Raw genomic sequence first — 27,556 nt, 5'->3', positions numbered from 1 at the left:
GAAAATGTAATTAGCTGGTATGCTGAGGATGTTGCAATGTAATTATTTGAATCAGGTGTGCGGGAGCTGATCTACAGCTGAAACATGCAGTTAAAAGTTGGAATAGGTTGCTGAAGACTTCTTACTGGAGTGGAGGTTCTCCTTCCAGCATGACAACAACCCTAAACACACAGCCAAAATCCAGGCCTAAATGCAATTAAGGGGGTGCAACACATTTTGGAAAATTGGAAAATTGCTATGTACAGTTGTTCTCCGTTTAACCCAAATGAGCTGGGGCTATGAAAACTGTGAAAAGCATGGAGCTGTAATTAGAAAGTGAAAGCTGACTCAGTCTTTCTGAGTCAGTTTGCCACACTTTTAAGATTTCATTAGCCAACAAAATAAAATCTAAAAGGTTTGTGGTGACAAAACCCACCAAAAAAAAAAAAGAAATTAGGAAAACCTTTGTAATACACCGAATAACTATTTTTGTTTGTTTTTCTTTCCCCTACCACCAGCTGCACGTTATTTTTTTGCCTTTAATTTATGCCTACATCGGAACATTAACAGCGATGAAGAAAGAAACAAACTCGGTGTTTTACAGCTCCTCATGGCACCTTTGTTGTAATTGCTGGGGTATTATTATCCTACGTATACTTGCTGGAGTGCCAGAGAATCACATGAGGCCCTTTAAGGGGGATGGGCAGAGTTTTGAGAGGTTGGTATGACTTTAAGAGTTTACTACCAACACCTCTCTCTCACACACACCCACACACAAACACACACACACCGCAGAAAGTTTGGTTTGGAGGGTTGACGAGCAATGGGATACCTACGGGCAGGAAGTGACGGAACTGCATAAATTTCAGAAGGAGGGGGAAAAGGCGAGAAAAGGCATCAACACAAAGCAGAGTGCGAAGCAACGTGGGACCGTTGTAGAGTTCGTCGGAGGAGTGAACTGCGCATGATCTCAACAACACCGGAGCGAGCAACTTTTTCAATGGAAGGAGGTTACCAGCAATGAGAAGCGGAGATTTTACTCAGCGGCTCTGATACCCATGACTGTGTTCACACTTCTGGAAAGTATCGGCACACAACGGCACCATATGGAGCAGTGACCCACAAACCTCCAGCCTCCCCTAGCTTTGAAAATGAGGGGAAAAACTTAGCGCAAGAGGAGGTGGAGGGGGAGAAAAGTGTGGGAGACAGTTGGAGGATATGAACTCAGACCTTCAGGTTTCGCCACGATTATTCGCTCCGTCCGGTTCAGTTTTGCGTCTTTGGGGATGTTTGCGGGTTGCACCTCTGCGCCTTCCGTTCGGACTCTGGCTCGCCTTTGCGCCCTGGTGCTGATGGTTGCCGTGGGATTCGGGTCGGAGCTTCGGGTTCGGGTCCGGCTCTCAGACGGGTTGGTGACCGAGGAGATTTTGGAGGCGGACAGTGAGAGAGACTCGATATCGCTGGAATTTAAGCAAGGAGATGGAACCCTCATCACTTTTGTAGCAGACTTTAAACAGGTGAGAGGAGGTTAATATTTTATTAATGTAATAAATTCCTCTTGGTATATGACAGGTCAATGTTCTGGATTCTTAATCATATTTTGAAACATGGCTTTTTTTCAGTATTATGTACTGTAATCATTTTTAGCCATTAGTTTTCATTAAAGTTTGTAAAACTTACACTTTTCCTGCTTACTCTATCACCTAGTAAAGGGGACAACTTTCATTTAACTTAATACAGAACCTATTAACAACCTAATCAGTTCCCCTTAAGAGACAAAATCTAATCAAGGTTCCTCTTTAGACTACTTACTAGTTTTAGGAAATAGGCTGCTGTGTGTTTTCATTTTATTACATGCCTTATAGTAAGACCATTTATTGGTATCCCAGAAAACGGGCAGAAGTGCAAAGGTTAAAGTGATATATTGCTCCTTCCTCACATGTTGCTGCACACTGTTTGTTAGTTGGCTGAATGAACTTTCACTTTTCCCTTGCTTATTAAAATGAAGAATATTGAAAAGAAAAAACATATCCATGGAACAAACATGGATACTGAAGGCATTTAGTTGCTTGCATGCCTTCATCACATTTCCATTTTAAACATGGAAATATGATTTTTCCAAGTTCTCAGTTGGAAACTAAAATCAGAATTCCAAAAGGAAAAGTCAAAACCCCCAACTGAGCATCCAGTATGGGTATCTCACTTGTAATACTGAATATTTTGGGCACTTATGAGAGTTTATATCACCTTACCTACTGCATTTGTCTCGAAACTCACCTGTTGTTTTAAGCGCTGTATGAAAACATGGCCATGCACTGCGTGTGACGAGTCCAAATTATGTTGGCTTCTATTTTGTGACTTTCCACTTAGTCCTGAAGTGAAATGAGGAATTTGGACTACATGTAATCAGATGTAGCTTAAAATCAGATATAGTTCAAGATTTATGAAATATTTTCTCTGTTGACAAAAACAAACAAACAAAAAGAAACACAGTTGGTATCTGTAAAGCAGTCGGGTACTGGCCAATATCACCTCAAACTTGTGATATTATTTTAAATAGCAAAACAATAAAAAGGAGTAGTACACTTTATTAAGCAACCAATAATTTAGAGGGTGTTGATCCTGTCTTGTGAGTTAAGATTATCCAAATTGAATTAATACAATATATACCATGATAATCTCACGTCGGACCATGCAGAAGGCAGATAATCAGAAACCCCTAGTAGCTTTCCTTGACATCCTATTATCTTGTCTTTCCGTTCTTTTCAAAGAAATCTGCCATCGCTACAGGGTTTTGGTTTCGGCTAAATTGTTACCCCAAAGCAAGCATGAAGAGTCGCATATTTACGGCTTTACAGAAATCTCCCCAAAGCATAAAACTCACCCCTTGAAGAAATTACTCTAAAACCATGTCTAAGCTCTGTTAGAAAGTTTCATTCATCCATCTCCATCAAAGCGTGAGTTTTAGCAGAAACCAGGACAGATGTTGCTCCCCAGATGTGGACGCCCACAGAAACCTCAGCAGCCCACGTTTCCAGTCAAAGAGGAGATTATAAATGGCCACGTTTACCATTCTTCCAAAAGTAGATGAGCTCATCGAGCGTCTTCACCCCGGTCAGCGCTGAAGCATTTTGGGGTTTTGTTTCATCTTAGACGAAGAGCACAAAGAGACACATAAAAATCTGCGGAGAGCTCAGAAAGCTAGAAAGGCATGTGTTTGTTATGGTTGTTGTCACACAGAAGCTGGCGAGATGTGAAGGGGGGGGATTTGCCGGGATTAGGTGGGCATGTCTGACCTTTTTGATCTGCATGTCTGCTTCGCTAACCAAAACAGCTAATTTAGAGTTGAAAGAGAGGAGGCCATCATCTCAAATCATTGGTGACAAAGCAACAGAGAGACGGACATGTAGATTATTTATCAGCAAACCAGGAGTATTTCCTTGGCTGGTGCATGGCCGTGTGCCTGCGCCCATACTTCCGCATGCATGTGGTTATGTTTATTTGAATGAAGCCAATAAAACGTTCTTAGATCACTTTGCTTTTCCGCTGGTTGATTTATCTTTTCCAGTTGGAGAATCAGCCGTCTTCTCTCCCTCCCCTTCTGTCCTCTTCCCTCTCTGCTGCTGCATGTGGTTTCCATTCAGCTCTTGTCCAGTATCTCAAAGATTTATGCAAAGTCAGAAGAGCTCCCAATTCCAGCTTCCATAAGTATACAGTTGGGATGAACGTGATCCGCGCATCTTCACAGGAATGTCAAACAGAGTCAGTATGGTGCTTTGCTGTCAGTCTGTCAGGGATAAGATGAACTGTTTAATTTACTACTTGAAGGCATGTGGAACATGTAGAATTTACTGGTTATGTGGAGTAACATTGGGATCATTTACAAATGAAATCCTCCTTCTTCACTTTGTTCTTTCTTAAGACTTCAAGACAAGGAAAGAAAAAACAGTAAATGTTATAGACATTAAATGCAGGAGAGGTCTGCTGAACCTGAAAGAGAGCTTTATCTATGCAACAATCTCCCCCAAAGGATCAGCTGTACTCCTGGAACACTGTGCTTGTTCTGAAGGCATCTGGACATATGGAAAAGATGATGTGGTTTAGCTAGCTCGCAATGTTTCTGAGTCAGTTTTGAGTAAAGCACAGCAAATGGATATCACTGTGTTTCAACTTGAAACCACACAGGAACTCTTAAATAAGAGCATAACATCAATAATATAATGACATGTCACTTATTTTGTGGAAAAATATGGCTGTTTGCCTTTGCGATGTTGACGTTGTTTATTTGTCAGCAGAAGAGAAACGCGTTTCTGATTGAACAGCTTTCTGCCACTTCACTTCACATCTGCTTCCCCCCGCCCCTTCTGTAACTGACACCATTTACGGCCTTAGATTGTAGAAGACCTTATGCTGAACATAAACCACGTCTCACAGATTAATCTAAGGGAAGTGTCTTGCATATTTCATGGATTGCTTTTATATCTCCAGATGTCAAACCAGCTTGTACCAACGTGGTTCTACGTCTATTACCAAGTAATGGGTTTAATCAATCCAGGATTGTGAGGGACTGCAAAGACTTGATGGCTCAAGGACTTTTCCTATTAAAATGGCTCCAGTGTTGAAGTAGGAGTCTGTTTCTACCCCTTCAAGCACAGACTGGCACAAAAAAAACCTTGTGCCAATCTTGGCCAGTTCTTCGATATGTCAGAAGAAGACACACTTGTTTTTGTCTGGGGCTGGACTCAGTGTTTCATCAATCACGTCTTTTATAATGTTGATAAATCAGCACATATTGTCAAAGAAGGTTTCGCTTTCAGAAGTTCGAATTTGCATTTCCAAGTCATGAAGGAAGTAGCTTGTAGTTAAATCATCAGCAAGAGGAACAAAAGGACCACCAAATAACACTTATTTTTCCAACTGAAACGTGTTTGATTCGAGGATTAAGTATTTCGGAGATCTGAGTTGTCTTGAGAGTAACTTTTTAAAACTTTTGTATACCTTGATTCTGTAAACTTGCCCATGCAAAGTAAAAATATTAAATAATTGAAGGGATTTGTGGTGTCGGTCTCCCTGGACTGTGCTCCTTCACAAAAAATCAGAATACAACAAAAAGAGGATTTTTATGTCTTCTGGAGAAGTGTTTATTGTTATGGCTCTGAACTTGTCCTCCCTCTTTGGGAACTGCGCTGAAAGTACCAAATGTTCTGCTTCTGGCTTACAAGCTAACAACTGAAGAGCTCACAGCAATTCGTTAAGCATTTAAACATTTTGACTTGGCTGTAAAATATGGGGGTGGGAGCACAATGCGAACCATACTAGCAGTCAAAACTAGGCTTTTGTCAACTCTTAGTGCTGTTTTTATCTCTGTTTATAGAATAGATATGCTTTACCACTAACATTTTTATTTTAAGTTTTAAAATGGATCAAGAACCCATACCAGTTGAATTGCAACCCCAATCCTTGAAGGTCTTCCATTGTTCTAAGACTTATCTATGACTTCTTAACTTAACTAAATGAAGTATGCAGTGCAGTGATGCTTCAGCTGGAGAGTGAGTTAAATATTTGAATATGAGTAAACCTTTATCATACTGAAAGTGATCCTTAATGGTCAATAAATAATAAAACATTTCTGTCTCCAAGTAATTGCGTAGTTTTAGTAGTCTGGGTGAACCTGCTAGTTTTTTACTAGCAAGCTATTATGTAATAAAGTATTTAAAAATGTAAGCTTATAGTGATTTTTGTGGCTTTCCCACAAAAAGACTGAAAAAGACTCTTTTATATCACCCTTGTTTTGTTGAAAGTGAATCCACATCAATGGAGACGGTGCAGGAATGACCTTTTGTAGTGATGATGGGTCAGGCCATCAACAGATGACTGGAGGCCACTTGACACCATCTCTCATTATCATGCTAAATGGGCCTGGATTTTGTAAATAATGGTACTGTGGTGAGAGGGCTTGAGTAGTTGAACTTATTTGCAATTCCTGACTACCTAAAAATGTGGCTTGTCTATCGGTTACAGTTGTTTCTCTCAGGTCAGTTCACTGTAATGTGCTTTGGGGACATCTTCAAAGCACAAAGCTATCCCGAACAAAGAGTTTTCTGCTTAAATGAATTGGAGATTCCACACACCCTCATGGCAAACTGTATGTTACGAGTGGAAAGGCAGGTTTGTTAGCTTTCACTGTACTGATACACAGGTGTTTGTGTTTAATTTCTGATTCAGTTGGTGTGTTTTTGTTGAGCTTGGACTTTGACCTTTACTAAGCAAAGTTAATTTCCTGTGTGGAAGAACCTTTGGGAATGCATCAACTTTAAGAATTGTTTGTGGTTTCTAAGAGAGGCGTTAATGAAGCGTTTTTGTCGTGTACGTCAGTCACAAGTTTGTACATTTTTGCCACACCTTGTTTCATGCTTAAGCCTGAAACGCTGTCTCACTTTGTCACCTGCACTAACTTGTTAAAGTCCTTGCAGGTAAGTGTCACCTATTCCAGGAAATGCTTCTGAATCAGATATACAATAGTGGAAAGGAAAATTTCCAACATTTCTGTTCAGAAGAAAAAGTGATTGTGAATCATCAGTGAGTCACTAAAAAGGCCATCCAACATTTACCTGGTATTATAAAGATGCAGGACAATGAATCACATGCTTTACACATCACAATCATTTTTAAACAGTGGATGGCTTAGTCTAAGTGCTGTTTTTGGGAAGGGTGCTGAATTTTTTTTATTTGATGCATTGCTTATTGGATTGTCTTGATATGTCCATGTTTTTTTAGATATCTGCCCCTTTTTAAAATATAGGGCAAAAATACATTATAATGAAACAAGTCTTTGAATGAAGGCATGCAATAATTTTTTTCTGGTAATCACAATGTTGATTAGATTATCAGTATTTTACAAGTTATCCTCAGCAAACACTAACCATGGAATCTTCAGGGAGCATTACGTAAAGGTTAATTGGTGTTCACTGAAGATTAGAGCTTTCTTAACATCTAGAGAATCTTCAAGAGCACATTCCTTAAATGTTCCCCGGAGATTTGTTTCGACACTGGCACTGTGACCTGCTGGTAGCAATGGGAGAATATACTCTTAAATGTTCCCTGAAGACTACCTATAACTAACATTTAGAAAACCTTAAAAGTTCCCTAGATGTTACAAAATCAGCAACATGCAGGGAAGATTTCCTGGAGGTTAGAAAATCTGTAACCTTTCGTAAACATTTAGATAACTGTCCCAAAAGGTTCCGGTACAATAAGTGTGTGATTGAGGATGTCTTCTAAGTTAGTCTTAGTCAGATCAATGTTGTGAAGATCTGACTAGCATTCCCTGAGTGTTTTTTTTTTTCCCCATCCTTAAGATCAAGATAAAATTAGCTTCTGTTTCCTTGTTAGTTAGGTTGTCTTCATAATACTTTGTAAGTGATGAGAACATCTTTTTTTTTTTGTGGAGCTTTAGTGAAGCTTATTTGTACCTTCCATTCAATAAAAATTTATTTTTTTTAATTTTTGTTTATGATGTGCAATGAAGTTAATCTCTTCACACATTGTGTCACATTGCGAGAATGAAGTGGAATGTTTTACAGATTAAATGAAGCCCTTTTCATCCTTTACTCCCTGCTGACTCAGAGTCTTTACAAACTATCTTCTTCCAGGGCTGTGTTGTGGCCATGTGGTCTCCCTTTGGCCTCTCATGACCCTTTTGCTCCAGCTGGTGTCCTTATCCTTTGTTTCCCTCCCACCAGCAGGCCAGATGTTCATTAACAATGCTGCGAAGGAAGATTAGGAACAATGATGATGGTCTTGAGTAATTGGCTTACCACCTAGGACAAAGATAGTAACAGTTAAAGGACAAGGAGAAAGCAGTGATGGGTTGTAGTTTACATAATTGTAATCTTTTCAAACAATCTTTCAAGTTTTAGAAATCCTCTTGGGAACAACAAAAGCAAACAAAGGGGTTAAGGTGCTAAAACCTCAGTTTTAACTGAATCATCCTCAAACATCCCCTTTTGTCAAATATGTAGACAGCCTATTCAGTTTTTGGTCCGTCCTGGTGTCTAGGGCGTTAGTCACTTATTGCCTTTTATTTGTCAAAAAATTAGAAAAACAAATGTATTTTAGTAGTTTTGCTTTTAAGACTAATTTGGATAATCTCTGCAGAAATACATCAATAGTTATGTTTTTAATTTTGTCTGTTTAGACTTATTCCTTTTGAATGTTTGTCATTTAGTATAAATATTACTGGAATCTTTTGTCCTGAATCTGGATATGAAAAATGTGGAGTAACGTTTTGAGGTGAAATGGCACTGTAGCCTTCTCTGTTGTTTATCCCTTATCTATCTGCCTCATTTCCTTCCCTGTTAGCACTCACTGTTTGCCTTCCTCTAATTTCCTGAATACAAAAGTCTCCATGAACTTTGTTTGGTTGTCTGATTAATTGCATCCAGACTGTGTGCAAATGAATTCATAGTTCTCCTGTGGTGGGCTATGGAGAGTTCGTATAGCTCGTGTGTCCTAAAAACAGAAGTCTGACGCCAGTGATAATTGTCTTTCTTAGTTGATGTTAAGAGCACTGCAACATTCTTTTCAGGAGAATAGCCAAAGGGTGTGTCTTTCTTTCCACGGCCTCCGGTGTTTTGATTGTCCATTCACTGACTCTGTTTACTAATTGGTTCGTTCTTTGGGCAGCCAGGTGTGACCAGCCCTAAATGTGACTCCACATTCCTTCCTTTGGAGCATCTGTAATTAACTTCAACTCAAGCATTTCTTAGCTCAGCGGTTTTTCTTCTGCTCCTTTTGTCTGCGTTCGTCTCCAACTCCGTCTCCCAAACTGATCTTTAATCCCTGGCCACACCTGTGCTTTTTGACTGGCTCCTCTCTTACTCCAAGGCAAAGACCCTACTTATCACCACACAAGGAAAATCTACGTCGTTTTTCTAAAACGAGGAGTTGGTGTTCAAAACAACAATAACAAAAAAAAAAGGCAAATCATCACTTGCATTTTTGGAAAAAGAAGACAAATGCACCTAAATTTCATATTTTATACAATGACAAAAAAAAAAGCTAAAACAGTTCAAGTTTAAAGGTCAGTCAACAAATCATTTCAGCCAGGGTTAGAATGCCTTCACAGACTCGCATTGATCTCAAATGACTCATTAATGTGTGGCTGGCTAGCAGTCCTTTTCAGCTGCCCTTATCAACACACCAGGGTGTTAGAGGGGATTTAAAACAGGAAGAACCCCCTCCGCACGGGCTGCAATCCGTACACTTTTTGTGCCTACATGTGAATAACCATTCTCCCACTCAAGTGTCATCTTGTGTGTTTAGTTAAGCACCCAAAAAGATATGCACAAATCTTTGCCAATTTTTCTCTTGCCATGATTGTGTTTGGCTAGGTAGTTTGCAGTGAAGTTTCACTGTAAATGGAACCCTTTCAGTGTGTGAATGGGCTTTTGTGGACCTCCTTAAATAATCTGGCCCACTGAAGGTTGCTACCATTGAAACAAGCCTCTCTCTCTCTTTCTCTCTCTCTCTCTCTCTCTCTCTCTCTCTCTTTTCTGTGGAACACATCTTAGTATGTCCCAGTTGCAAGGGTGCATAAATACAGACTTGTGTTTGGCTGGTATCCAGCGGTAGTTTGTCTGCAAATGGACTAAAACTTGTGGTGTAAGTGAGCAAAGTTACAAAATCTGTACTTATGTGGATTATTTATAGCTGTGCTGACATTTATGCTGTACCAGTTGGGGAAAAGGAGTCACAGCTATGCCATCCTCTTAATTATGGGATGGGATTGGGTCACTTTTTTTTAAAGACGAGCCAAAGATTATTATTTTTTTATTTTTTTCTGATTCTTAATCCATACCTGGTTATTTTCTCTAAATTATGTCTGCGAGCCTTGAATTTTTTTTAGGTTAAAGGAAATACAATAATTGAGGGGTGAGTCCTTTACCCAATGTAGGTCACATTGCAAATGCTTGAGTGCTTTTAATTTTACAGTTTCTGGATTTATTTTTTTCTTATTCGCTCTGTCAATTTGATTTGATCCAAAACTTGGTGCATTTGAGCCAAAGCAGGTTTTTTGCAGCATAAGTGATTAAATTCTCCATTTGCTCAGAGAAATATGATTCTCCTCAAAAGGCTTTTTTTACACAACACTGGGCACGTTTCAGAAAAATTGTGGACAATTCGGACTGTTGTGTTTTTTCCTGCAGTTGCTGTTCACACATGAAATATCTACTGTAAAGCCATCTTCTTTCATTGTTTTTCTTGCTTCCCCGTCAGATATGTTCCTCTGTAGCAGAAATCACAGAAAGAAAAATTACCATAAGGTCTATTACAGATCAAGCATAAACAATATTTCCATGTCAGCCAATTGCCACAGAACAAACTTACTTTTACATTTTTATATCAGATGTAATGCCATCTGTCTGGGTGGACGCACCAACTGTAGTTCAGTGTCAAACACATTAGAACCTGCAACTTTCCAGATTCCATGATTAAATTAGTGAGCACAAAAATATTAAGATACCATTAAGCATTAGCTCACATTTTAGCTTTGAGTCTTAAATGTGGAAATGAAGTTAGAGGTTGTTGCTATTTTTCTTTCATTTGAATAAATAATTAACTTTTAACAGGCAATTTGAATTTTACAAATTTGCATGTGGACAAATAAAACTATTTTTTAGCATTAAGGTGTAATTAAACTTAAAATATAACATCTAAGGATTATTTAGATAACATAAACTTACCTAAATAAAAAGACAAAAAGCACAAAAAAATTAAAACATATTATATTTTTTGTTTTTTATTTTATTTTTTTAAAGAAAATAGCACTTCCATTACGACTTCAGAAAAGACATTGTGGTTGCTCTCTGTCCTGCAACATTCTGCATTGGGTTCCTAACCCAAAATAATATCCCATATTTAATGTGGAAACAACCACCTTCAGTCCTCTTATTACCACCTCTTGGTTTGCATTTAAGAATTGGTCTGAGACATTTGCTTCTGACCGGATTTAAAATCTAAATAAAATCCAGAACATTATGGTGTACATTCATGGTGCTAATTAGCCTATCCATGATTGGGGTGATGCACTGTACAGCTTTTTTGTACTTTCCCCAACATTGCACACACTTCTCTGTTAGCATGGGATGACAGGACCCCTCGAGCACGTTGGATTCAGAAGGTCCCTGTTTACATTAAGTGGTAGGTTAGATGAACAGCCAACATGCCTCCATCAACATTTGTTTTCCTGCTAGCTGCTGTCCCATTTTTAGCCTCCTATCTTCATTTTTAAACACCTCTCTACCAACTCCAACACTGAATACAGTTGTTAGCACCTGTTAATGCTTAGGCATGGGCCGTTCACTGATTTGTTCGCTGGTTGGGTGGTCAAGCTGAAAATTCATCCATCCATCCATTTTCTGTGCACCCTGTGGGGCCGGGAGGTGCTGGTGCCTATCTCCAGCGAACGTCTCAGGCGAGAGGCGGGGTTCACCCTGGATAGGTCACCAGTCTGTCTCAGAAGTTGAAAATTAAATGGTTTTGATCACCTGCCAGTTCATAGTTGCATCTTTACTTTCTTCAGGTGTTTTTGTTGTTGCCTGCCTTGTAGCATATAAAATTCCATCCTTAACATCACAATTGTGATATATACACTTTTGTGTCTATGTTTTAAGCGTGCCTGCAGAAACAAGGATGTTTTCAGGTGTACGTCAGAGTTTTTTGTCTAAGCAAACACTTAATGCCGCTGCTCTCAGATACACTATTATTCCAGCTGTACTGTTAGAAAATCAGTGATGGTTTGTTTGTATTGCAACAATGCATCATTCAGTGAACAGTTAACATTGAGAGTGTTAAATAAAGGGTTTAATAGGATTTCTACACCTGGACTACCAAGATTACATCATGTGTGCTAAATGTTACTTTATCTTCCCACATAGAGTCAGTTTAAGAAGTTTAGTTTTCATCCCATTTTATGTCATTAACCAGCAAGATCTTTTAAAAAGTTTAGCTGGGAAGATGCATTTTGTGAAGTGGTAAAAAAAAAATATATACTTTTTCAAACTTATTTGGTACTTCGCAAAAATCTGGAGGCATATCATTAAAATATTAGGTATCCTGCCTATGTATTTAAGGACAATGTTGGGATACTTAAATTACAAAGTGTTTAGGTTCCACTCTAGAAGTTAAATAGTATTTATAGTAGTATGAAATTACAATGAAAGAAAAAACGTATGTATGTTTTGTGTCTTGTTTTTACCAGCACCTGGTTGTAATGTTAGACTGTTACCACAAAGCGGCGCTAGTGAACAAAGTTGCATACCTTTAAAAGTAGCTGCAGTTATTTAGTGTTTTCAGGTATGGAAACAAAGCTAACTGGGATCTGTTTGTTTCTTATTTCCAATGTAAACATGTTCATTTTACTATAATACAAGTTAGCTTTAAACAGTTGATAAAAGTAGTCCTTGTTCAATATAACAAGTAATATTATTCTCTACTGTCTGATATGTTGATCATTATCTCTTTATACATTAACTTATTAACTTTATGTATTTTGAATGGTATTTAAGTTGGTGTAATCAACCCAATCTCTTCCTCAAGTCAGAATTTTAGTCTGGGTTTGTTTGAATTTTCTCAATATTCAATATGGCTACCTTCAACATAAAGAACACTGGGGGTGCTGTGGTGGCGTAGGGGCAAAGCACGACCCACATACTGAGGCCTTAGTCCTTGTGGCAGTGGTCACAGGTTCGATTCCTGGCCTGGTGACATTTGCTGGATGTCTTCTCCCTCTTTCATTACCCTGTTTCCTGTCAAACTACTTTCAAATAAAGACCACTAGACCCAACAAAACCTTTTAAAAGAACAATGGTAGTTCTGATTGTTATCTCAAATCTTTATCTCATTTCAGTTGCTGTATGGTAACACTATTGGAGAACTGTAAACTGTTGCCTTGCTATGTTGAATGACGTAAAGTTGTATTCATCGATACTTATGGGAACCACAGTCAATAAGTACTGTTCATGAAAAAAGGCATGTACAGAAGGCATGACATGCATATCAGTTGTAGTTTACATGGAAAGACATGGTCAAGGTTTTGCATATCTGGAAGAAATAATACAAGAAAATAATCTGGCCTTCACAACATCCTAAAATAAAGGAACTGCCTGTTCAGATTAAAAAACAACTGTTTTTGGATGTCCATCCCTTGGAAGTTTGGCAGCTGTCTTAAATATTTTCCACTTGTGCAAAATCTTTCTCACCATAGAATAATGGACTTAATGTTGCATGGAAATGACCTAATAGCCCTCTTCAGATTGATGTTCAGCAGCAATGGCTCTAGTAACATCATTAATGATGCTTTTCCTTTGCCTTGAGAGCTCCAGATCTAGAAAGTTCCAATACATCTGTTTTTATTTTAATACCCACACTTCCTGACAATCATTTATTTCACATATATGGTGAATAGCACCTTCCTACTGCCCAGTCTCCTAATGAAAGCAGTATTTGCTGCTGTTCTCTTCATTCCTACATTTTGCTTTAGTTTTATTAATATTAATGACTCTGTAACGTGTCAATGCTTTTCTTTTTCCCTTCTAAGTCTGTGTTTTGGCCTACTCAACTTTAGCCGAGCATTGGAGTTCTAACAAGGTTCTCAGAGAAAACTCATGCACGTTTTTGAAGGCTACCGTGATACTTGGCTTTATTTAGACATTTTGTTGTCTAAATAACAAAATGATACAATCTATTTGAAGTCTAAATATTCTTTTGGAAAGACCAGACAAATTGCTTTTTTACTTGTTTTTCACTTTAAAGCAGGGGTTCCCAAAGTCGGTCCTCTAGGGTCGGCGTCCTGCATGTTTTAGTTCTCTCCCTGGTTTTACGCACCTGGATCAAATGATGGCTCATTAGAAGGTCTAAGAAGAACATTGACCTGCTGAAAAGGGTGTTGATATTACCAGGGAGAGAATTTTTGCTTTAAAGCTTGAAAATAAAAAGGCAAGGTTCATCAGTTACAACTTGACCTGACTTATGCAACAATTTACATGAAAAACCTCATAATTACTAATAAATGCAGCTTCTCCTTTCAGTTTTTTATGTTCAGAGGCATAGAAATAGCAGGTTTTCTTCCAGTTTTCATTGGTACTAGCTTCACAACAACTTTAAACGATTTTGATTTTGCTTTAATAATTATTAGAACTAACTCATTTGCATGCTTACGGCCATCAGTCTGTTTCATTGTTTATATTGGCAGCAGAGGCATTGTCACTCCCTATTTGTGAGAGCAGCTGCAGCATTTACTGTTGCTCCGAAACAACAGCAAAAATTATATTTACTATTTTAAACTGACCGTGACATTTTATTTATGATTCAGAAATACCTCTGAACAACAGTTACCGCATACATTGCCCCTGAGAAGTTAGGTCCGTACCATTTCCGAGATTTCCAAAACACTAGCAACACTTTTTAAATCCAGTATTTTTCTCCAACAGATGTAAACAACTTTACTTTTCAACAACTTTATATTTCTTCTGATTTCCTTTTTTAAACCCAGCTAATGCTGAAATTAGGTAACTACAATGTCTCTTCTGTCACTAACAACTTGCACACTGAAGAGTGCGGATCAAAAGACATTGTATTCTTTTGGAGGAGATGCAAGCAATAGTCTCCATAACACAGTGTGAGCATTTTAATTCAATGTAGTTAGACTGGTTGACACGGGTATGGTCAATTTCTTGAGTAAAAGGATTTTTGACCAGTTGGTCACCGATCAATGTGGGTCATGTTCAAAATAGTCTTGATTCCTTTCACCAGACAATTTGAAGGCAGATCTGTAGTGATCAGATATTGATATGATTGATATACTCGTTCATGACTAACACCGATCAACCAATAAGACCTTGGAAACAAAAATGAAACTCCTCTGTGAATCAGCTGAAATCCTACATCAAGCAGAGATTGATGTAGGCGCCAAACAAAATTGTTTGGCATCTTTTCTCACACATAAAAATAAGAGCCCGAATGTATTTGTTTTTGTCTTCTAAATCAGTTTCTCTGCAGAGACCTCCAGGAAGTGACATCACCTGGGTGTACTGGAGTAAACCAAAGGCTTCTATTGAACACCTAATCATTGCCACACTCAAGCTAGTTAGAGCTAAACAAGCAAGATATAACGCGCCTTCTACCTTGCACTGCTGTTGCAAACAGGTACAACAGCAGTGTTTTTTTTCCTGCCCTGAGTTAAAGAATAAATCAAGTGTTGCCAAATGCCATGCTTCTTCCTTGAGATCCTTTTTTTTATTGTCCGGGGGTGGTTTGGCCAAAGTCAGCACCATTGTTTCCTTGCACTAGTAGGCAATCATTAATCAGTACACAGAACATCAAAGTGTAGGAGGAGATCTCGTATACTAAACTTAAGCATGGAGTCAGTTCTACAGCGTTATCTTTGGCCTGCTTCTCTGTAATTACCCAGAAAACCCTGGGGCAAATAGAACATTTTTCACTCTGCCTACTCAAACAGCGTGGCAGTTCAGCCCCATGTGTCTGCAATATGGGAGGTCTCCAATGTTGCGGCCTCTGAGTTCCCCCACATGTGATGAAACTTGCTCGTCCCCTGTGTGAGCATTGTATCACACTGTGATATATGCGAGGCTCCTCCAGTCTTGACGTCCTCTTTAATCATTTCAGCTTTTGTCTTATTATTATCTCCGCATGGAAAGAGCTGAGGTTTCTAATTTCCTCTGTCTGTGTTCTTGTGGTTCTCTGCGGTCTCCGGGCCAGCTTGCAGAGATGTAATCAATATTTGCTCAGTGGTTTTCTTTTCCAAAGGTCAAATGGTATTGCATGATTGTCTTGTGTAATAAATACCCCTGCTTGTACTGTACGCCCGCCAGGAGATCCTTTCACAGGCAAAAGTGGCTCTCAGACTGAGTAACTGGTGGCCGTGCAAAGTTTTCTGTCAAAATCTACACAGCAAAAAAAAAAAAAGACACTTGTGAGGCAGGATGTGTTGCTTTTGTGGTTACTCACTCCCCCAACCCCCAATTTAGAAGGCAAAGATCAAAGAGTTTAAGGAGAGCTCTGTTGGGTCATCTCTGAATGTTTATCTATTTCTACTACTCTGCAGCGACTCATTCACTTCAGAGCAGTGTGTGAAAAGTGGAGGAGGGGTGTTTGGGGCTGTGCTGTGGAGCTTCAGGGAGGAGGGAGTGGGGTGTCTGATGAATAGAAAGACAGGTCTTCTGCTCTGCTCTCTCAGCTTCCCATCATGCTTTGGACGCCCCTCCTCATCAGGACTCTTTATGGCCTCTGGTTTGGTGCCAGATCTGTCATAGACATGCCAAAAGCGACACTTTTTAAGAGTTATTTTGTGCTCCTGCTACCTACATTTTACTACAAATTTTGTTCCAAATAAAATACCAAGGAAATATACCCCTGCCCTTCCCTCCTCTTTTTTATTTTATTTTTTTAAGAGAACTTTGTGCAGCAACTTTAATTTGACACTGCAAATAACCAGAGCGCCGTTGTAGCAACACTGGGAAGGCCTACGCACAATAAAAGTATCAACAAACTGTCAGATGAGGCTTTATTGGCACAGTGAACATAAACTCCTCTTTACTTTAGTCAGACAGTTGTTTGAACATCTTTGAACTCCACATATTGAAATACTTTGAGTGTCTGGAAAAGTGCAGCAGTGGAAAGAATATTAGCTGTAATCTGTATGGGCTGCAGATATAAACAGTAACTTATTGCAGTGTCCTTCAGAAGTCGTCTGTTTATGCGTTCATCCTCCCTGGCCTCTTGCAGGAAGTGAAGATATTCCGAGCGCTGATCCTGGGTGAGCTGGAGAGAGGGCAGAACCAGTACCAGGCGCTGTGCTTCATCTCTCGCCTCAGCCGTAATGAAATCATCCCCAGTGAGTCCATGGCGCGACTCAGACAGGTATGACGCACCGGATCTAGTCGTCCTGTGAACCAGCTGACATTTAATAAAGTAAGAGGAAGACGCCTCAAGCGAAGCCATTAATTTACAGTTTGTCAGCTTTTTGTTTCCTGAATGTGTCCTCTTTCAAACTAGTGGACTAAAAACACATGTAGATCATCCTTTTGCACAAGCAAGAGGATGATCTACTCTATTCCATAGAATCAGAACTTTCAGTGTAATGTTTAACCATTTTAACTCACACCAATGAATTATTTGGACAGAAAAAGCGCCTAACTGGATAAACTAGAGCTATGTTTGGGTGTAACCTATGACCTGGAGAAGAAACCACTTAAAATCATTCTCATTTGTAGATTTTTATGTCTTTGGCAAATGCAAGGTTCCTACTCAGTCTGGAAAAGTAGATTTCATTGTTCTTCAGGTCTGAAAAAACAGATGAGAAAATGGAAAATATGTGTATCTTCAAACTGTATGCTGTCTCCCTTTGAGTACTGTCTTTCCTTTTTATTTATGAATCGTTTTTTTTCCTGCTATACTGCCTTGTGTCCTCACTTCTTTTTTTTGTTACCTTTTATTTATCCTTTTTACTTCTTTCTGTTGTGCTTTATTCCTTTGTTTCCCTCCATTTATTTCTTGTGTTATCTTATTTCCTTTATTGTGTCCTTTTTTGTCTTCTTTGTGTTCATCCTTCCTTATATTATGTCATCATTGTATCAACAGTCCATTCCTTACCTCTGTCCTTCATTCCTTGGATATCATCTCACCCCCTTGTCTCCTTGTTTTCTTTATTCTGTTTTGTCCTTTTCTTCTTTGCTTCCTTGTCTCCTCCCTTAATTTATTCTGACCTTCTTTACTTCCTTGTGTCGTCCTTCCTTTGTTGTTTCCTTTTAGTTTTGCACCTACAAGCCCTTCTTCCTTCATTCCTTTGTTCCCTCTTGTTTCTTCTTTTGTTTTTTTCGAATTAAATATGTAGTACCTGGCTGCTGTAGAAACATTTGCCAGAAATATTTAGTTAAATTTGAAGGAGTTTAAACACTGGGAAGTTATTACTGGAAATGTGTTTCTGAAAATTAATTAGAAACCCTGTAAGTAGACTTCACCATAATTTGAGAGAGACCATAAACAATGTTGCATTGTATAAGACTTTTTCCCCCAAAACAGTAGTCCCTCAAAAAAGCTTTTGTGGGAATCATAAAAAAACACGCAATTAAGAAAGTTAATTGATTTCAACCATGATTTTTTTTTCATCACTATACACCTGCTGCATCTCACCATACATTGAGCTTCAAGAATCTAATCATTTGTTTCTCTTTAGAAAAATCCTCATGTCATTCGCCTGGCAGAGGAGCGAAAAGGGCTTGAGCAGCTGACGATGGGCTCTGCTGTGAATCTCAGCCGGGCCTGGCAGCTCAGCTCCCACATCCACAACATGTGCAGCGAAGCTCATGAGGCCATTTACACCAGTGAGTCAGATGTGAAATATTGGCTGCAGAAAGGTAATCAGATCTGTCATTTAAGTATTTATCTTATTCTACTTTGTCTTTGCATATCTGACAACATTATTTATGTTGTTTATATATACAGCTATTTGAGGTTAGATTTGGGTTTGTAACAGCAATAAAGCCTGATTGTCAATGCTGAAGAGAATCAGTATGACAGCACTTTTGTTCACTGACAGCTATGTTTGAAAGAAAACACTTCTGATGGTCATGGTTCAACAAGCACCATCATATCCAGAGGGAATCACATAAGCATCTGTTTAACATGACAAAGCTCATCTCTTAGCCTACCATCTGCCCTCTTCGAAAAAAAAACACACTCTTCAGATCCACGCAGAATTTAATTGAGTGAAATAAGAAGATTGTTCCAGACACCAGTGTGATGGCATGCTTTTGTTTTAGCTCTTGTTGACAAGATTTGCCTTTGTGTTGCAGGAGTAGACAGCTCAATATTTGAGGTCCTGCCTCAGACGACGGAGGCGCCCAGCTTTCAGGCCTGTCATTCTACTAAAGACTTGTGGCAGCCGTGTCTCTGCACGTACGGCCTCCGTCTGGAGTGGTACCCATGTCTGCTGAAGTACTGCCGCAGCCGGGACGGCACGGCCAAAGGGACCACATACAAGTGCGGCATCAGGAGCTGCAGCAAGGGCTACCATTTCACCTACTACGTCCCCCAGAAACAGCTCTGCCTGTGGGACGAGGAGACCTAGTGTTCTTTTTATCTCTGGGAAGTTATAAATGGAGGAAAAAAATAATTGTTCTTAAGCCAGTGTTTGTCCACCGGTTCTATACGTGGCAATATTGGACCTTTGATGGAAAGATAGTAAATTAATCTTTTATGTATTAGGACACGATGAGGGGGGGGAAACAGGAGATTTATTCAGGTTCCAAGTCACGCCAAACAAAGGAAGGACAAGTAGCTGAACCGTCACAAATAAATGACACGTTATTGATATCCTCATTGTTACTTTGCCAAAAACTACCACTTCTGTGCCTCTTTTTGGAAGAATTATTGGGGAGGAAAACACAAGACAACAATGACCTCTGAAACAAGCTATGATGTGCACAAAACTAAACAGTGCATTTGCAAGGAATGAAAAACCAGCAGAGGAGCATCTGCGTCTCACATTTCCGCAATGGAGGAAGACAAAAATAGTCTTCCATCTTGGTGAAGGACAATAAAGATAGTAGATTTATCTTCACGATAAAGCTCTGTGAAAAACAAATATACACATTTATATGTATATGCCAGTTGAAGCACCTGTTTAGGTCACAATAAACAGGTTCACTAAAAATGCCTTGCCAACAGTGGCTTTATTTTTGTTTTGGTTGTAAAACAAAATCACCTAGGGCTTTGTCTGATGTCATATTGCTTTCTTGATTTTTTTTTCATACTTTTTCTCAGATTAAACAAGTCCTCAGCAAAAAATAATTATTCTAAGACATTTATAACTCCTAGGACTTTGCATACTGTTCATGCAGGTGTAACATTTTTGTTTCTAACATCTGTTTGCTGTACAGTCATCTGTTCCACCTCATTTGTATGTTTAAGGAGCAGCTCTTGCCTATTCATTTTCTCACACTCTTAGAAAAAGTGCCAAATAAAATTAATTTTGCAGAAAAACTGTTTTTAAAAAGGGCCTCTCTTTAGTTGTCTTTTCAAGAAAAATACTCTGTACGTTTTATACAAACTTTGCAATCTTTACTGCCACCTTCTGGTAAATGGAGATACAGATTCCACTGCCATATAATAGTTTTGTTTTTGTTGTTTATCTGTTGAAATCATCACTTAAATGTTTAATTTATACATTTTAAATCTTTGGTCATTACATGCATAATTCAAGAAGCCATTCTTGATCTCATGGGACCAACTTAAGCTGTGTCTGTCTGTTGTCAAGAGTTATGTTGAAGTAAGGTTTTGAATCATCTTACCTCCACCATGGTCTTTAGCTACCATATAAACATTTTAATTTTCTTGTTGGCATCTCCTGCTAACTAAAGAACCAAATAAGTGAAACATTTGTCACTGTAGCCTTTTTGTGATAATCAAGTGCCTTAACATTTCCACTGATGTTTTTGCAATGTAATTGTAGATTAAGTTGTTAAACATATTTTTGTATGGAAGATGTTGCTGAATTGTTGTAAATAGTCCTAAAAAGTAAATGAAGCAATTTAGATATTGCATCTTTCAGAACTGTTTTGCATAAATTGTTTCAATAAAGTCTTTTTGCACTGCATAAGAGACTGTGTGAGTTTGGGGTAATTTTCAGTATATACTTGAAGGAGAGAAGCAATGCTTACAAGAGGTAGGTGGATATATACTAGAATGGCCGAGATCTAAATCTAAAACCTGAATACTAATGTTCACTCATCCAATCTACTATTTTCAGTTAAAACTACTACTGAAAAATAGTAGTAAGAGTAGGATTTTTTATTTTTTTTAAAAGAGACATACCGAAGATTTGCATCTGTAACTGCAGTGATTGTATGTTATGCAAAATACTAATTCAGGGCTCCACATTTCCAGGTTTATATTTGTAAATAAAAACAGATATTAACAATCTAGAATTTCCCTTCTATTTCACAATTACGTTTGATTTAATCTTTCACATAAAATCCCTTTAAAATTAAATGTTGTTCACTTCCTGGTTGAGTTGTAACGCCACGTGTTGGCTATTAGGTGTCGCCATTGTACTGAAAATATATATATATATATTAAACATTCTCTCATCAGGCCGTGAAGAGAAATGGAAAACGCTATATTTAATGTATTTAATGAGCCTGTTATCGCCTACGGCGTGGTTCGATATTATTTACTCAGAACACCTTCCTTGTGTTACTTCGAGCAATATAAAATGTTTACATTTATAGTACTCAATATAAGCGTTCTGAGAACCAAAGGATGCTGATGGAGGCTGTTGCTGCCGGAGCAGCCCGGATAAAGGACAACAAATAGCAGCTAGTGTGTCACACTTCTCTTTCCCTTAGAAAACATACATAGAGAGGAAAACGGCAAACTGCATCTAGGCGCAGACACCGACAGATGTTTACCAATAAGGTAATGCTATTTTATAGCGCTTGTGAAAGACCAAGAAAATGCTTTAATGTTCTATATAAGCATAGCCTGCTACAACTAGTTAGCTTGCTACCTGGTACGGTTAGCAGGGTATCAGGTGGGGTTGTCGGAGCATCCTGATGGATGGTGGATAAGCTTTAATTCCGGTGCCTTTAGCTGCCTACCAGCATATTTCCGTGACGGTTTCATCTGTAAAATACTCAAACGAGAAAACAAAAATATTTATATTGCTTCAACTTGTCGCCACGTCCTGTTTTCCTTTGGGTCGTCATGGAAACGGCACTTTCGCCTTAAAATGTCAAGCGTTCATACCGTTAGGTGCAGTTAAAAATATATAGAATGTCTTCTATTCAGGAGGGGCTCCAATTATTACTTGTATCCTGAAAAACATAATAATGTTGATTTATGCTATCATCATCTAAATCTTTCCTTGCGTGGTCGCAGGGTTAGGGGACTAGTCGACAGTCCATCACAGGGCAACACAGAGACGCACAGGATTACACACTCACACCTAAGGACAATTTTGAGAGACCAAAAGTATTGTTTTTGGACTGTGAGAGGAATGCAAAACTAAAACATGCAAACTATGCAGAAAGACACCAGGCCATGATTTGAACCCATCGCCTTCCTGCTGCAAGCCAACAGTGCCACGAACTGCACCACTGTGCAGCCAGTTGTTTTATCTTCTGTATATAGTTTTACAATCTGTAGTTATCGACTTAATTGGGTACATTGCCGTTGTTTAAAATAAAATTGATTTAGTGGATTTCTTAAAGCACAAAATGAGCTGAATGAACTGTAATCTTTGAGGAACAATAAAAGTAATTAGATATCATAATTTTTCATTTAAATTAAGCATTTAAAAAGTCAATAGACCATTAAACTGTAATGTTCAATATTTACTAACATTTAGATGTGTATTAGGATGTATCAGGACAAAACAGCCCATGGAGTTCCTTTGCAGTGTGGAAAAGTATTAATGTTTGTTCAAACGTTATTTCTTGTTTCATTGTCTGAACACCATCCACCTTGGTGTACAATGCTACGTCCATCCATCCACCCACCATATTTTACTTAAAACCTAATCTCTGTTTTTTTAAATAAAAAAGGCAGCATCATAAATTGGAAACTTTTGTATTTATACTTAAAAATTTGCCAAATAGATGGAGAATTCTGAAATTTTGCATCTGAAAAATTATCCTCATTATCGTTAGGTGTTTAATGATTTTCATTTATTCTCCTCTTTTGTAATGTCTTTATTGTTTATTTCATTAGATTTTGCCTCTTCAGTTTTGTGTGCACTGTTTCATCCTCATTGTTTGTGCTTTGGACTTGTTTCTTTAGATTAGTGGGGTTTTTTCTGTTGACTGTTTATGTTAATTCCAGTTTTTTTCATTTCATCTATGGCTTCCATTTGGTCTCATGATCAATATTTTTTTACTGTTTCCTAGCAACAAGGGGTGACTCAACTTTTACATCACTCTCCCCTATTTGCAGAAACATGACAGAGTGAGAACTCCAGCAGCAACTATCTTTGACTGTTTTTCTTCCGTAACCTTGTCAACAAGAATTTAGGCAGTTATTAGAAAGTAAATAACTGCTGAATGCAGTACATACGCTTTGCACCTTGGAAAACGTTTGTGTTTGTAAGTATTAATGGCATTTGGAATAGACTTAGGCCTGTTGTTTTTCCTTTGGTTACTAAATTGTAGAGTAGGGTACGTAATCTTTGAGTGTAGCATTAAGATGTTTGTATTATCTAGCAATGTATTTTTCTTTCTGTTATATTTCAGTTACAAAAATCCACTTATAAAAGTTCTCCATGTAAGAAAAGCAAACCTTTGCGTGAGTGGAGACGTTTGAGTAGTTGTTCGTAGCTTTGTAGCTACGGTACACATGGTCATGTTATGAGGACAGCATATCACATCGCAGACTCTCAGCGGGATTCATAATAATAATAATAGATTTTATGTATAATGCCCTTTATACCTTTAGATCTCAAAGGGCAGGAAACAGAAAAACACAAACAATTATAATGTATAAAAAATGAATAGACACATTCACTGTTCTACTGGAAGGTAAAACTCCACTCCACTCACAATTTGTTTCCAACAGGTTTTCTTCCAACCGTCCTATGAGACCAGCTTCCCCACTCCATGATCCTGCTACCACCATGCTTGGTGGTGGTGTTTTTTTCTTACCGATCTTCCACAAAGACCAAATTTGTGGAGTGCTTAAATAATAATTATCTTGTCAATATATTCTGTCACCTGAACTGTTTCTCTTTGTCCCACTACAGCATCCTTGCACTCCATTTTTGAATGATGCTTTATCTAGGAGATATTCAAAGCACTGGATATTGTTTTCTAACTGAACCATATGCTTCTCCACAACTTTATCTTGGACCGGTCTGCTGTGTTCTTTTGTCTTTGTGACACTAAACTGTCTCACAATTAAGCCTTACTTTGTGTAGTTCAATCACATAAAACCCTAACGGAATAAATAGAAGTTTGTGGCTTTAACTTGGACAAAATGTGAAAAAGTTCAAGGGTGGGAATATTTTTGCAACAGTATTCCCACTGTGTTGTAAGTAACAGCCATTATCCATATTTTAATAATATTTTGTAGAGACAAGTACATTTATACAACCTGTTAGGATAAGAATAGAAATTAAACCAAAATAATATTTAAAAATCAACACATGTACTTTGGAACCGCCGTGCAGCCTGAACAAGACAAAAATAGTTTCGTTTGCACCGACGTAGAGCGTTTTTAAAGCTCACGTGGCATTTGACAGCAGCAGCGAAAGTCTGTGTTCCTCATGGGATCCTGTCTGAGGCCCATCACCCGGTAACCTCGCTGCCTGTTTGGAAATTAGCTCCAAAGACATCCAGAGTTTAGTGTGCGTCTTGTGCTACTTTCAGAGGGTGGTTCTGCCCGTCTGCTATGGTCTCACCTCCTAGCACAAACGTCACAGCAGAAGAAGAGACGTCCCCCTCACCCCACCAGACCCTCAGCCTGCCGACTATAGTACTATTATAGTTCAAGCAAAGGCTAATTGTTGGTCATTTACAAAGGCTGCACAGTCCAAGCCTGCGGATGGCATTTCTGCCTCTCTCTACTGTAAGTGATATTACAGGGGGCGATATCTGCCTCCTTACATTGTTCTCCTATTCTATAAGGTGATTCAAAGGACGCTAAATACTTATTTAGTTCTTGTTTATTTCTAGCTCTTTTCTGTTTGTTTTTGTCTTCAGGGGAGACGATGTTGCTGCTTGTAGGTTTCACGCTCCTCTGCTTCTGCTGCTGGGCATCTTTCTACTTCATCTTGTGCTTCTTCAATGCACATAGGAGCGACGAATGGAACTGTCGCCTCGTCACTTTGGTGCACGGCATGGTGGCGGTTTGCATCACAGCTTACATAGGGTATGTGGATGGACCCTGGCCATTCAGTGAGCCAGGTAGGAAACAGATATGGTGAATTTTTGCAGAAATGTAAAACCTCATTGTTGCTTTTTTTATATACTTAAATAGGTTTTTCCAAGTGATTGCATTTTTGTATTTAAAAAGCTGAAGTCTGATTCTGTTTTGTTATGTCAGGCACCAAGAACACCCCCTTACAAATAAGTGCCTTGGTGATCAGTCTGGGCTACTTCATTTTTGACATGGCCTGGTGCTTGTACTTCCGCACTGAGGGACGTGTCATGCTGGCCCACCACACCATGACAATTCTGGGAATCATAATAACCCTGTGGCTGGGCGAGTCCGGAATCGAATCGTGCGCCGTTCTCTTCGGCAGCGAAATCACCAACCCCCTCCTGCAGACGCGCTGGTTCCTCAAGCAGACGGGACGCTACGAGACTCCACTCGGGGACGCTGTGGATGTCCTGTTTGTACTGCTATTTGTTGTGATGCGAATCTTTGTGGGAGGTACAATGCTGTACTGTGAGCTGATCTCGCCGAAACCCTTATTCCTCATCAAGTGTGGAGGAGTGGCCATGTATGCTCTGTCCTGGGCCTTCATGGTGGACATTGTTGGCTTTGTAATACGGAGGGGCAAGAGATGGCACCAGGAGAGAGACCAACGGCTGAAGGTTGCAGCTAAGAAGCACTGACTGACATTTCGGCCTCCGAACGAAATCAGTTTACCTGACTTTATATCAGCTTCTCACTTCAGATACTCAGTGGATTTTTTCAGTCTGCAGGAAAATCAGCTTTCTGCATTGACAGATTTAGAATTTTTTTTTTTTTTCGCGTGAATGGAATACACTATGCCATCTTTTTGAAAAGTCTACTATGTGTGCATTAAAAAAATACATATTTTAGTTTTTATGCACCTGATGATTGTTATTTCAAAGGTACAAACAACATGTTTATAACGAGGACTGAAAACCAAAGCACTTTTATAAAAACACATGTTGCTTTCAGCTGCTGTGAACTGTGGCCCAGTCATTTGTGGTGGTGCTGTTCCAAATAGGGAGTTTACAATTTAGAAAGCGAGACAGTCAGACCTAGGGGTGACTGTTGAGCAGTTTTTGTCAGACAATAACATTAAGACAGCTTTCTTTCAGTTGTTTTGTTTTGTTTGCTCTAAGAGAAACACAGTGCTTATTTGAAAACACAATACAGTTTGAGACATTTTTTTTCCCACTTGCATTGTGAATGCGCTAATATGATAGATCTACGCAAAATCCTGCGACGTTGTACTTCATTTCCTTTCTGTGTGAGCTAAAATGATCCTGAATTACTTATTAACATTTTACCTTTATTTGTTGTATAAAAGCCTCATTTAATTGTAATACAGTAAAAAAAAAAAGCCCAGTGTAACTAGTTTAGAGGAAATGTATTTGGTACTATTACCATTATATTCAAATAACTGACTTTCACTGAGTGTTTGTGTGATTGTCGAGAAAGTCCCTTCAGTCTTTGTTGACAGCAGAAATGACCCTTATTGCAAACTAACTTTTTGTCTGAATTTTGTTGTTTTTTAAGGCACTTACGCACTTTTTTAACATCCATACTCTGCTGAATCTTTGGAAAAAACGAGCTCAGTCAGCCAAAATGTTGGAGATCAGGTTTGAGCTCATAGCATCAATCCATGCCAAGGAAGGTACCAAGCCATCAGCTTTCATGTTTGCTGACACAATATCTTTGTCACGAGGAATATGATCATTTGTTTGTAAAGAGAAGAAAGTACATAAATAAGTTCTCTGTGCCTTATCTAACACACATACACCTTGTATGTGTTATGTTTTTTCTTTTCCAGTGCTGTGATCTAAATGCTCCAACACTAGACTGTAAAGTGAAAACATTGACAATGGATTTAATTGTCTTTGTAATCCCGATTGAAATAATAATAAAAAAAATCTTTGTGTATGTTTTCCACATCAAAATGTCACCTGAGAATAAATAATTGTCAGTAGCTAAATCGGCACCACGTATATTCAGATGAACTGAAGTTACCACAACCATCCACAAGATGGTGATGTTCCAATTACATTTGAATGATAAGTGAGACAATATCCTTTTTACTCGTACTGGATTTAGGTGTTTTATTTTTGTGCGTGTGTGGGTGTTTTATCTATGCAAGATTTTAAGACTTTCAGAAAGGTCCGTGTGGTTTTTAAAATGCAAGATATATTTTTTTTAAAAAGGTACTAAAGCATAACACGTGTCTTTTAGGTGGGATTGATCAATAAGACTTAAGTAAAAGAGTAAAAGAGAAATGAATAAAGTTTCCTTTTGGGATGAAAAATGTTTTATTATTATTATTATTATTATTTGAATTGAGTGCAAATTCAGTGCACCAGCTTAGTGAAAATGGATCCAAAAGCTGTTAGAATCACTGACACAAAAATGTGTCCTAATAAATCCAGCTGATGTTTCATGATTTAGCAAATAGCCATGACAAATAGCTTCTAAAATACATAACTAGTTCATTTTTGCCACTGTTTTAATTGACAAATAATAGATTTAATGAATCTCTTTTCACTCCTTAATCTTTGCCTAACCTCTGTGTTTTTCTGGTTAGCACACATGGGGACACAGTTTCCCAATTCCC

General features: G+C 38.5%; 2 protein-coding genes and 1 long non-coding RNA gene across 7 annotated transcripts; 2 read left to right on the top strand and 1 right to left on the bottom strand.

The window, feature by feature from the left end:
• The first annotated feature begins 759 nt into the window (after positions 1-759).
• Positions 760-20,661, top strand: oafa (OAF homolog a (Drosophila)). The gene is made up of 4 exons (XM_028045792.1): positions 760-1,496; positions 16,786-16,920; positions 18,236-18,416; positions 18,855-20,661. Exons 1-4 carry the CDS (start codon positions 1,266-1,268, stop codon positions 19,127-19,129), a joined length of 822 nt encoding a protein of 273 aa, XP_027901593.1. The 5' UTR covers positions 760-1,265; the 3' UTR covers positions 19,130-20,661.
• Positions 7,463-23,722, bottom strand: LOC114162047 (uncharacterized). 2 transcript variants are annotated; one of them, XR_003599124.1, is made up of 3 exons: positions 23,595-23,722; positions 21,569-21,875; positions 7,463-7,745 (listed from the first exon to the last, which is right to left on the bottom strand). It is a non-coding gene; the product is annotated as an uncharacterized LOC114162047 (long non-coding RNA). The 2 variants fall into 2 exon arrangements; XR_003599123.1 differs by lacking the exon at positions 23,595-23,722 and having other exon boundaries at positions 21,569-22,618.
• tlcd5a (TLC domain containing 5a) lies at positions 21,157-27,138 on the top strand. 4 transcript variants are annotated; one of them, XM_028045793.1, is made up of 4 exons: positions 23,060-23,141; positions 23,289-23,319; positions 24,753-24,956; positions 25,096-26,871. In XM_028045793.1, exons 1-4 carry the CDS (start codon positions 23,100-23,102, stop codon positions 25,608-25,610), a joined length of 792 nt encoding a protein of 263 aa, XP_027901594.1. In that variant the 5' UTR covers positions 23,060-23,099; the 3' UTR covers positions 25,611-26,871. The 4 variants fall into 4 exon arrangements, with proteins under 4 accessions (XP_027901596.1, XP_027901595.1, XP_027901594.1 ...); XM_028045795.1 differs by lacking the exons at positions 23,060-23,141; positions 23,289-23,319 and adding an exon at positions 21,157-21,477 and having other exon boundaries at positions 25,096-27,138; XM_028045794.1 differs by lacking the exon at positions 23,289-23,319 and having other exon boundaries at positions 23,041-23,141.
• The last annotated feature ends 418 nt before the right edge of the window (positions 27,139-27,556 follow it).

The sequence above is a fragment of the Xiphophorus couchianus genome, chromosome 18, assembly GCF_001444195.1.
Source record: "Xiphophorus couchianus chromosome 18, X_couchianus-1.0, whole genome shotgun sequence".
In the NCBI taxonomy this organism is placed as follows: Eukaryota; Metazoa; Chordata; class Actinopteri; order Cyprinodontiformes; family Poeciliidae; genus Xiphophorus; species Xiphophorus couchianus.
Note: the sequence above shows the minus strand (reverse complement) of the source record. Positions and strands in the feature narration are given on the sequence as shown.

What these genes read in the sequence shown, in the direction of transcription:
- oafa (XM_028045792.1), top strand. Translation starts at nt 1,266, where the DNA reads ATGTTTGCGGGTTGCACCTCTGCGCCTTCCGTTCGGACTCTGGCTCGC. An exon ending in TTGTAGCAGACTTTAAACAG is followed by an intron (nt 1,497 to 16,785) that starts GTGAGAGGAGGT and finishes GGCCTCTTGCAG; the next exon opens with GAAGTGAAGATATTCCGAGC. An exon ending in CCATGGCGCGACTCAGACAG is followed by an intron (nt 16,921 to 18,235) that starts GTATGACGCACC and finishes GTTTCTCTTTAG; the next exon opens with AAAAATCCTCATGTCATTCG.
- tlcd5a (XM_028045793.1), top strand. Translation starts at nt 23,100, where the DNA reads ATGCAGTACATACGCTTTGCACCTTGGAAAACGTTTGTGTTT. An exon ending in CTTGGAAAACGTTTGTGTTT is followed by an intron (nt 23,142 to 23,288) that starts GTAAGTATTAAT and finishes GTTATATTTCAG; the next exon opens with TTACAAAAATCCACTTATAA. An exon ending in CTGGCCATTCAGTGAGCCAG is followed by an intron (nt 24,957 to 25,095) that starts GTAGGAAACAGA and finishes TTGTTATGTCAG; the next exon opens with GCACCAAGAACACCCCCTTA.